The 12,111-nt window shown below is 36.3% G+C and overlaps 1 protein-coding gene across 1 annotated transcript; it reads right to left on the bottom strand.

Annotated features, from left to right (window-relative positions):
* Nucleotides 1-240: 240 nt before the first annotated feature.
* On the bottom strand, nt 241-11,383 carry LOC133531069 (uncharacterized). Its single transcript, XM_061869165.1, has 4 exons — nt 10,839-11,383; nt 2,923-3,117; nt 1,364-1,490; nt 241-694 (listed from the first exon to the last, which is right to left on the bottom strand). The coding sequence occupies exons 1-4, from the start codon at nt 10,843-10,845 to the stop codon at nt 271-273; spliced, it is 753 nt and encodes a 250-aa protein (XP_061725149.1). The 5' UTR covers nt 10,846-11,383; the 3' UTR covers nt 241-270.
* Between the last annotated feature and the right edge of the window lie 728 nt (nt 11,384-12,111).

Below are 12,111 nucleotides of genomic sequence, written 5' to 3'. Positions count from 1 at the left end.
TGCCGCATGCGTCTGGATAGGTTAGTACACCACCACTAGGTTGCCGCAAGATAAGCGTGGACGTGGCAAGCCCTGACTAGGTGTCTAAGTCGTCTTGTCATCTCCGTGATGAAGGTCTTCATCAGTAATTGGCTGGACAAAACCCAACAACGGGTATTGTGGAAATCAAGGAGTCCCTTGCACAGTAGTGGGACACTATACCGGTCTAAGAGACAAAAATTATATTAAATCAAAAAGCAGTTGAATTGACAAAGATATATTATTATTTATTTATTCACTATCACTTGCACTATCATTATTTGATTCCTCAATTTTGGTCTCACCCTTATCTTTGGCCCTTAAATTCTTTATCAACTTCAAAACTTCAATTCTAAACTCAAATTTCGAACTCTCAGACAATTTTTTAACTGAAGGTGTTATCGATTTGAAAAACGCTCTATCTTCGTCTTCTTCTTTTTGTATTAGATTAGAAAGGATAGATATGATATCTTCTTCATTTGTTTTATTATTTTCTCTTTGGTCTGGGCTGTATTCTGTTCTTGCTCTCTTCTGTGCTGGTTCTTCGTCTAAAGTGACGAATACTTTCTGTTCCCATGGTTCTGTTTCTTCTGGTTCTTCGGTTTCCAGTTCATCGAAATCCCCCTCTTGATTTCTTCTTTTGTTCAGAAAGCTGGTGTTGAGTTTTTCAATGTAGCTGTTGGGGATAAAATATAAAATGTTTAATTATTATGATATTTTTACAGCAAGCTACACCCTACTCATAGTGTTGTGTTCCTGCCGGTGACTAAGGTTGCCAGAGCTCAAGGTGGGCGCGGAATGTCAGGGTCGGCAACGCGCATGCGCATCTAGAGTTGCAGGCGTGCATAGGCTACGGACACTGCTTACCATTAGGCGGGCCGTATGCTAGTTTGCCACCGACTTAGTATAAAAAAGTTATATGACCACAAAGATGTTGTATTCGCAGGAGAGTCAATTTTTATTTTAAACTCTGTATTACACAAATAAAAATTGATGTAAACAGCTGTTTAGTATAGAAAAACTGTGATACAATGCTTGTTAAGGAAAACAATATTGAGCAAGAAGATACTATTAATTCTTAATAAAATTTAATTAAATAATAAATACACCAGGATTTCTGGAACTATATCATTATATATAATATTCCAAGAATCATTTGTTTTTTTGTACCATTTCTTCGTTATAGCATAATCTATCTAAACCTTGATCTAGCAATCCGCGTGCTCGACTGGAAGAGTAACCTACGTGAGTGACCCACGTGCGTGACCCAATGGGTCGAGTAAATGACTGCGTGAGTGACCTAAATAAATGACTGAATCAGAGAGAGAGTGAGAATATTAATTACCAATCGTCCAAGAACCGCAGCAGTTCCGCATGTATGTACGGCCGGTTCCGACGCCCGAGGTAGTCCGGCTTCAACGACTTCACGTACGAGTCCCTGATGTTGTACCATTTCTTCGTTATTGTTGTACCTTTAACAAAAACAAATCTTCAATACAAGTACATGTACATCTTTGTTTCACACACTTTTTTAATTATTTATAATTGTTTTATATATATTATGAACTTCGCAAATAAAATCATTACCAAATTCTAAGATGTAGGGTGAACCGGGGTAAATTGAACCATAGGCCAAATTATACTGCACGAATATGGAATGTCGAAGCTAACATATTTTTTTATTTTTTTACAATAATAATATACATAATGGATATATATATACAGAGGATTACTATAACTAGCTTATATCTAAAATAGGCCCTTGAGGAATTGTACCAAGGATGCTGGCGGCATTTCCTCGTTGTAGCTAAAATATTAATATTAGTCCAATGATTATATGGTTAATGGGTAGGTAGGTTTACCTACCTACCTATTTTTCATTGTTTTGTTTGCGCTACCCAAAGTTTGTCTGGATGAGATCACTCTTTAGCAATAAAACCGCCTGTTGTCTGCCTGCATCGTTAATCAATTGTTTTTCTTGCAGCTGTATCCTTTACTGAGGTGTGCCAATAAAGACTATTTTATCTATCTATCTATGTATGTCGTGTATAGTAGTAGCACTGTATTCCTAAAGGATTTGCCACACTGGATGCGTTCTGCGGGCTGCGGTCAGGTCAAATTGAACGCAGCCCGCATTATGTATGAACAACATTGTCGGTCAGGGCAGTCGGTCAGCGGTCCGGGCAGCGAAACCGGTCAGCAAACCGGGCAATGCGGGCAGGGCGTTATTTGACTGCATGAATTAGTAGTGATCAGTTTTTTTGTTGTGTTTTGATCGAGGAAAATGATCACCGAGGAAGAAGAAAATATTGTGTTATTATGGTTGCATAGTCGTAGCAAAATAAGAAAACGTGTGTGGGTACACGATTTGAATTTAAGGCGTGCACAACTTGGAGAATTCAGCAACTTATACTTTTATGGATGACGTCGTACGGCATCTATAAACTCCTCTGTTCGTTCGGCAGACATTTATTTGGAAATTGTTGTGTTGTGTCAATCCATGCTGTTTTCAGTTAGAAGAAGATGTAAGTTATATGGGAACGTCAAATTGACAGCGACCGCCGCGCGCCTATCTGCCCGTACGCGTCCTTCCCTTCCGTTCCTTCCGCGTGCTCGCACGGTCAGATCGCATACCTATACAAAATATATAGACCGACAATGTTGTTCATACATAATGCGGGCTGCGTTCAATTTGACCTGACCGCAACCCGCAGAACGCATCCAGTGTGGCAAATCCTTTAAACTTCGGCTCCAACTCCTCAAATATCTGTCCCCAAGCCCTGTCTCTCGCCAGCCTGTCCATATAGTCCGGCGCTTGGCCCTCCCATAAACATATAATTAGAGTGAGACACTGAGACAGAGATAGTAAGAGATAATGCTAGTTATATTAAGATGATACATTACCTATATCGTGTTTAGTGGTAGCACTGCATTCCTTAAACTGCGGGTCCAACTCCTCAAATATCTGTCCCCAGGCCCTGTCTCTTGCTAATCTGTCCTTATAGTCGGGGGCTTGTCTGTCCCATAGACAAGGGCGCGCTTGGACTAGTTCTATTAGCTTCTTCGTATTCTTGTACGTGAAGGATATGGGTTCGAAGTCTGAAACAAGAAAACAGTGATGAATTTAAAGTAAGGGCTTGTGTATAAATCACGCGAGGTCCAATAGGCCCCCCTATTCACGAAGGGGGGTCACGAAAAAATTATGACAGATTACGTTGGGGGAGGGGGTATAAGGAGACCTCACGTGTATTTTTCTACCGTGAAAGAAACTAAGAAAAAATATGTACCACATGAGTAGATACTTTTTCTCGATTTCGTTAAACATAATAAATTAAATCTTCACTTCGCACTTCAAAATAGCAAGTCTATTTTACGAAATATTGAAGCATGTATAATAAATATATCATCACATTTATAACGACTACAGAAAAATAAACAAGATTTACTATATACAATAAAAAATCATATTTCAAAATCATTCGACCTGGGGATTCCACCACATGGGGGAGGGTAGCCAAGAATCTCACCAAATATCACCATTGGGGGGTAAAAATAGCCGTAAAATGTCCTAAGAATATAGGTACCTGTGTAGGTACCTATATTCTTTTAGGCCTTAGGAGGCTATTTCGTGTGAAATAGCCTCCTAAGGCCTAATAGGAACCTATAGTACGCTCGCAGACTTTAATTTGTCAACTAACGGTATGAAATGTCCAATGTAAAGTAAACCCTAAGTGGCTCAACAATTAAAGTCCGTATCTGTAGTTTGTACTTATTGAGTTCGATGAAGTTTAATTATGTTCTATTGGAACATGTGTAGTTGTCTTGTGTTGTTTCGTGAAATTTTAAAACAAAACAAAATCAACTTTATTTACCACATTCTTTATTTCTCAAATTTCTTATTTTTAGGGTTCCGTAGCCAAATGGCAAAAACGGAACCCTTATAGATTCGTCATGTCCGTCTGTCTGTCCGATTCTGTCACAGCCACTTTTTTCCGAAACTATAAGAGCTGTACTGTTCAAACTTAGTAAGTGGATGTATTCTATGAACCGCATTAAGATTTTCACACAAAAATAGAAAAAAAAACAATAAATTTTGGGGGTTCCCCATACTTAGAACTGAAACACAAAAAATCTTTTTTCATCAAACCCATACGTGTGGGGTATCTATGGATAGGTCTTCAAAAATGATATTGAGGTTTCTAATATCATTTTTTTCTAAAATGAATAGTTTGCGCGAGAGACACTTCCAAAGTGGTAAAATGTGTGTCCCCCCCCCCCCCCGTAACTTCTAAAATAACAGAATGAAAAATCTAAAAAAAATATATGATATACATTGCCATGTAAACTTCCACCGAAAATTAGTTTGAACGAGATCTAGTAAGTAGTTTTTTTTTAATACGTCATGAAATTTAAAAAAAAAATTTTTTTTCATCATACCCATACATGTAGGGTATCTATGGATAGGTCTTCAAAAATGATATTAATGTTTCTAATATCATTTTTTTCTAAACTGAATAGTTTGCGCGAGAGAACCTTCCAAAGTGAAAAAAAGTGTGTCCCCCCCCCTGTAACTTCTAAAATAACAGAATGAAAAATCTAAAAAAATATATGATATACATTGCCATGTAAACTTCCACCGAAAATTGGTTTGAACGAGATCTAGTAAGTAGTTTTTTTTTAATACGTCATGAAATTAAAAAAAAAATTTTTTTTTCATCATACCCATACATGTGGGGTATCTATGGATAGGTCTTCAAAAATGATATTAATGTTTCTAATATCATTTTTTTCTAAACTGAATAGTTTGCGCGAGAGAACCTTCCAAAGTGAAAAAAAGTGTGTCCCCCCCCCTGTAACTTCTAAAATAACAGAATGAAAAATCTAAAAAAAATATATGATATACATTACGATGCAAACTTCCAACGAAAATTGGTTTGAACGAGATCTAGTGAGTAGTTTTTTTTAATACGTCATAAAATTAAAAAAAAAAAAAAATTTTTTCGTCAAACCCATACGTGTGGCGTATCTATGGATAGGTCTTCAAAAATGATATTGAGGTTTCTAATATAATTTTTTTCTAAAAAGAATAGTTTGCGCGAGAGACCCTTCCAAAGTGAAAAAATGTGTGTCCAAAGTGGTAAAATGTTGAACGAGATCTAGTAAGTAGATTTTTTTTAATACGTCATAAATGGTACGGAACCCTTCATGCGCGAGTCCGACTCGCACTTGGCCGCTTTTTTACTTGAATGGCCGCCTGGCCGGGATGATTAACAAAGGGAGTTGATGAAAAGTATAGAAAACTAAAAAAAAGTTTTTATGACTTGAGTGTTAGACACAATATTTTTCAAGAGATTTACGAAGAGTAATCAAAGTTTTAAGTGAAATAAATAATACAAGTTTATGTCAAAAAAAATCCGTTTTGATAAAATCGCCCAAAAAATAAAATCCCAAACCGCCAATATAAGAATATTACAACACATCAACATCGTCCTAGAGTTGTTCGGCCATCTATACCACGGCTAACTTGGGAAGCCTGGGGTCCGCTTCGTAACTTAATCCCAAGAAAATGTCTATGGACCAACAAAAGGTAAACAAAATCTGTAAATTGACCATGCAAGCTTTTATTTAATTTGCATGTATGTTCGGGTCAAATATTGCAAGCTATTCGCATCAGAATGCATTTGTATGGAAAATCGTATTAAATGTTAATTGGCAATAACATTTTGCACGCAGTAATTATTTAATTCAGTTAATAAGATCATTAATTAATTGGTAACATTAATGATAATTAATTAACGCATCAAGTTTCTTCATATTTCCTAGGGTAGAATGGGGTTAATTGAACCACTTTATAAACGAGTTTTAAAATAGGTACACATTGCCGAATTATTATATTATTATATAGTAGACTTAATGCCTTAAGGCATTCTCCGAAAGATTTTTTATCTTAATCTGTCAGTTTGACTTATCCTCGTAAGGCCCATGGTCCTAACTATAGGACTTATTCAGTTCGATGAAATTGAAATCATATTCAATTGGAACAGTGTTGCATTTGCAGGGTTTAATTTTGAAACAAAATAAAATCAACCGTATTCCCGGCACTATCGGTTCAAATTTCAGTGGCAAATTTTGGATATTTCATTTGTATGGCCGGCCTTATAATTATCTATTTTTATTTATTTTTTTATTTTATTTTATTTATTCACCAACTTACATTAACAGTTAAACCAGACATGCAAGTTATGGGTTACATACATACTTAAAACTAATTAGTCTAAGCTTATCACTAGATTTAATTAATATTAATAGTTGTGGGTGTAGATACTATGTATTGACTTTAGGTAGCGGGCTGCTGTGGCTAGGAATTTCGGTCCTGTTTGTGAGAATACGTCAAGGGTGGGATTATGGAAAACAATATTATTAATATGGTTATCTGTCAGAAAATGATAACCTACCCGAAAATAGACAAATTGTTTGTTTACTTTTATTTAAATAATAAATAAATATTATAGGACATTATTACACAAATTGACTAAGTCCCACAGTAAGCACAATAAGGCTTGTGTTGAGGGTACTTAGACAACGATATATATAATATATAAATATTTATAAATACTTAAATACATAGAAAACACCCATGACTCAGGAACAAATATCCATGCTCGTCACACGAATAAATGCCCTTACCAGGATTTGAACCCGGGACCATCAGCTTCGTAGGCAGGGTCACTACCCACTAGGCCAAACCGGTCGTCATTAAATACCTAAAGCTTCTAAAAACCTATTAGCTTCTGCAGTCTGCATCTTCGTCTGCGTAGAATGTAGATGATTATTATAAATAAATATTATTATAGGACATTATCACACAAATTGACTAAGTCCCACAGTAAGCACAATAAGGCTTGTGTTGAGGGTACTTAGACAACGATATATATAATATATAAATATTTATAAATACTTAAATACATAGAAAACACCCATGACTCAGGAACAAATATCCATGCTCGTCACACGAATAAATGCCCTTACCAGGATTTGAACCCGGGACCATCAGCTTCGTAGGCAGGGTCACTACCCACTAGGCCAAACCGGTCGTCATTAAATACCTAAAGATACGAAGTATATAACTGACAATGTGTACTCTTTTTATTGAAAACGTCACACCCTACCATCGTGCGTCATGCTTACTGTTCGGTCATAACATTGATAATAATAGTCCATCCGCGTTCATTGCAAATTGAACTTTATGCTTTTTGCAATACAGTTCATTTCAAATTGTCAAGTGACAACATCATAGGTATTTTGTTGATTTAAATACTTGAATTGTTTGTTCATTTGTTTATAAATAAAACTATTAAGTTAATTAGATTAAAAACAAAACAGCTCTACCCACACTGTTAAGAGGATAGTAGACGACCGAATCTCCATACAAACGTAGTCCCCATTTACCCTCTGGATATTGAACAACTCACATAGTTGACAATAAAAGTACAGAAACAAACAAAGACAATTTGATAGAGGTAACAACAGGCGGTCGTATCGATAATTCGATTGGTTATTGGATTGGATATTGATATTATGGAAAATATCTATTTTTACACAATTTAATTGTATATTTAGAGAATACGGGAGCTGAGATATAAAACTAGTGCGATAAGGACAACGCTAGGTTAGGCAAAAAATCCTGCGAAAAATCTCAAAAAACTGTTTCGTACTCGACTGTTTTCTCGTCCAAAATTTAACCAAATGTAACGAATTTTTGACATCTAAATGGTATTGAAAGTATCTGTTTCGGACTGTTTTGCTTTTTAGGCTAATTGATGTCAGTTTTGAATACCATGCTTCTCTTTGCGGCCTAGTAAATTAGGCCGTTTTTGCGAATATTTGAAGTACACTAGCGCGTTTAGAAACAAAAATATCAAATAAGCAAAACAGTTAAACACAGATATTAATAATAATAATCTGTGATGAAAAAATCATTGTTATAGCTTCAAAACCCACGGAGGAAACAGTCGAGTACGTTTATATAGAGAAATTAGCACTCCTGTTGCCTCTTAACCATAACTATTAAATAGTTAGTAGCGAAAACAAATTCCATATACAATTATTGAAAAACTTCTAGAGACATACCAGACCAGAAAAGTTGGCAGCGGTTTTGATAGCCCAGACCAGAGAGTGCAAGTGTTATTTTAAACGTCAAACTTTTATAACATTATGACGTTCACTTAACACTTGCACACTCTGGGCTATCAAAATCGCTGCTAAATTGGTCTGACTCTCTTCAAAAAATTAAGAAAATCGAGATAAATCAAAGGCAAGGACATTTAGCTAAAATAAAAATAAAATAAATATTATAGGACATTATTACACAAATTGACTAAGTCCCACGGTCAGCTCAATAAGGCTTGTATTGAGGGTACTAAGACAACGATATATATATAATATATACATATTTATAAATACTTAAATACATAAAAAAACATCTATGACTCAGGAACAAATATCCATGCTCTACACACGAATAAATGCCCATACCAGGAATTGAACCCGCGACCATCGCCTTCATAGGCAGGGTCACTATCCACTAGGCCAGGTCGTCAAATCAATAGCTGTAATTAATAAATGTATATCTAATTACGTAAGATATTTTCTATGAAACCCATGATTGATGGTCGGCTCTTTATCATTTGTCACCATGCCTGTCACGTTCTAACAAGTATGTAAGCGCGAAAGTGACGGGCATAGTGACAAGTGATAAAAATTCAACCATACTGCCTACCGCAAAAACCGAAATTCGCAAATTGCGGGGATCTTTCTCTTTTACTCTAAATAAGACGTAATTAGAGTGACAGAGAAAAATGCCCGCAATTGACGAACTTCGACTTTCGCGGTTATAGCTGAGAGAGGAAAATGGGAACTACGTTTGTCTGGAGAAATAGTCGCATGACTCAGTCCCCTTTAATATCTATTAACTGAAAATTCGTAATCCTAATCCACTAACGCCCCCAAGGCCTTTAAAAAGGTTTCCCGTTCCATTCTATTTTGAATCTGAGAGGATCTCTTTTTTATCAGAGGAGGCAAATTACCAGACGGATCCCCTGATGGTAAGCGATTACCGCCGCCCATGGACACCTGCGACACCAGAGGGGATGTTAGTTTATTGGTATTTAAGATAGGAGTACGCTCCTATCTTGAAGGTCTGGAGGTCGTATCGGTCTGAAAATACCTCAGGCCACAGTTGAGGATTTTGCAGCAGTATTTTGAAAACCAAAATTGCTTTTGCCTCAGTAAGTTTTACGTATATACATAGATAAATACATATATAAATACTTAGGGACAATCTTACACAGATTGACTTATCCCCAAACTAAGCAAAGCTTGTACTATGGGTACTAGCTGACGATTATACATACGTATATAGATAAATACATACTTACATACATAGAAAATACCCATGACTCACGAACACAAACACACAAATAAATGCCCTTACCGAGATTCGAACCCGGGACCATCGGCTTCATAGCCAGGGTCACTAGCCACTAGGCCAGACCGGTTGTTACTAAAGGTTATTGCAAACCTCACCAAAAAGATGTTTTGCGGACATTGCACCATAGATCGTCTGAAATAGACGCTAAGGCCAGTATATAAAGTCCTACATATTCTTCTTCCTCGCGTTGTCCCAGCATTTTGCCACGGCTCATGGGAGCCTAGGGTCCGCTTGACAACTTATCCCAAGATTTGGCGTAGGCACTAGTTTTTACGAAAGCGACTGCCATCTGACCTTCCAACCCAGAGGATAAACTAGGCCTTGTTGGGATGAGTCCGGTTTGACCGGTTTCCTCACGATGTTTTCCTTCACCGAAAAGCGACTGGTAAATATCAAATGATATTTCGTACATAAGTTCCGAATAACTCATTGGTACGAGCCGGGGTTTGAACCCGCGATCTCCGGATTGCAAGTCGCACGCTCTTACCGCTAGGCCACCAGCGCTGCAGCGCTTCAATAAGTCCTACATATACATATATATAATGTTTTTTTTTTGTTAATTACCTGCAATATTTTAATACGATGTGAATATATATGTAGGTCTGAACAACTTTTACTACGGGACCAAACCCCAGTCACAAAAAAAAATGCAGTCATACATTTTTACTGGTCCGATGTCGATATTATCTATGAGAAAGTCAAATATTTCCGCGATTTCGGGGTTGGTTCCATACCCATAGTAAATTGCTCAGAACACATTGAGTACCGGGAACCCGCTCGGCGGGTTCTCTTTTCGAAGTCGCTTTCCTCTACAAAGCGGGAAAACGCTGAGATCGGCTGCGAGCGTAGCGCTACGAAAACGTTGGTAGCGAAAATGTTAAGACCATTTAATTCACATAGTGACACGTTGCAGGTTACCTATCATAATATTGAAGCGAAGTAAATTCAAAAAACATTTTTACTCGAAAACCCAACTCGAAATACATTTAACGCTAAAATGTGTCAAGACGATTAAAATGCCATTTAAATACCAACCGTAACACGTGGTAATAAAATTGAAAATAGCTATTCTTGGCAAGTGAACTACAAAACTAACATAAAGAGTAAATTACGGTATATACAATTTGCAACTTAAACGCTTTGCAATACGGTCCTAAATAAAAACAGTTTCAATTTACATATTTATTTATGTCGCAACATACCTAATGCACATTTATCTTTAGATTTACTTATGTACATTAATATGCTTCAATATAATACACACAACACATTACAAAATACATAAAATAACTATAAAGTTAAAAAGAAACATACAAGTAGAGATACCTACCAGTCATCGTGAACCGATTTTGATCGCGTCCGATTTCAAAATGGCTACCGTACCAACAAATACACGACAAAAACACTTTTAAACCCAAAATTAATCACTTTCAACCATTTAAAAGTTTATTTTACAAATATTTTGCAACAAATATGCTCGTTTTAAATGGTTTTTCAATGTAAACAAAACGTAATGATGCGTCGGTCGACGGTAAGGCACTAGCCGGGCCGTCAGCCGGGCGACCGGGCGCGGTACGGCAACGTCGCACGGCGCACGGTTTGGCAGCGACGCGTAAAATTCTGATGATTCATAATTATGTTGCGTTTTGATTTTGCCTTTCGTGTCGGCTATATTTACTTACATTAATTAATTATTGTAATAACTAATAATTACCTATGTTAGTAAATCGTGTTATTAATGTATGTATGATATTATCTATGAATCTTTTTATAGATGGCACTTAGGTCATTATTACTGATGTTTAAATAGAAATGCGACGTCATAAGACTTAAGCGCCATAGAAAACAACTTAGTTTTTATACATATACCTACCTTCTGAATACCATATTTTTACGGTACAATTTTATTGCGTGCCTACCTAAGTAATTACATTTACTTATAGTATAAAATATAATCATAACAAATAATAAGTAAGTAAATTATAAAAATAAGTATTGGACATTTTTACACAAAATTGACTAATCCCCACATGTACACACAACGATATGTATAAAATATAAATACTCAAAAACATTGAAAAACACCTAAGACTCAGGAACAAATATCTGTGCTCGTCATACAAATACCCTTACCGGGATTCGAACCACGGACCATCGGCTTCATAGGCAAGGCCACTCAATACCCGCTTGGTCAGACCGGTCGTCGCGGTAGTATGATAATGAAATATGTACTATTACCTATTGTTTTGTAAGTAACTAAGTATTTTATATTTTGATATAAGTAGTTACTATTCTTCTACGTACATTGTACATTCATTGGTCGAAAAACAACAAAAAAAAAAACATTTTTTTTGTGATATTGACCTACACTCCTATAACATTTTTTTTTCTTTCGGCCTCAAAAATGTGTGGTTAAAATTTATAAATCTTTCGGGTTCCTCGTGAGAACGTGTATATAGAGTCTAGGTACCTACTTAACTGTAAAAAGAACCTTTACACCACACGAATTGGAAAAGGCCTTCTTGATTGTTCAAAAACGAGTGAGAAAGTTGCATTTTACCCACATGTGGGGCAAATTATTCAGATGCAAATTTTGAGTTGTT

This window comes from Cydia pomonella, chromosome 24, assembly GCF_033807575.1.
Source record: "Cydia pomonella isolate Wapato2018A chromosome 24, ilCydPomo1, whole genome shotgun sequence".
Taxonomy (NCBI): Eukaryota; Metazoa; Arthropoda; class Insecta; order Lepidoptera; family Tortricidae; genus Cydia; species Cydia pomonella.
The sequence above is the reverse complement of the archived record's forward strand: the minus strand, read 5'-3'. Positions and strand labels throughout refer to the sequence as shown.

Excerpts from the sequence above, each read along its gene's own strand:
- LOC133531069 (XM_061869165.1), bottom strand. Across the intron at positions 1,491-2,922 it reads TACCACTAAACACGATATAG|GTACAACAATAACGAAGAAA; the intron begins GTAATGTATCAT and ends TTTTTGTTAAAG. Across the intron at positions 695-1,363 it reads CTGCGGTTCTTGGACGATTG|CTACATTGAAAAACTCAACA; the intron begins GTAATTAATATT and ends TATCCCCAACAG.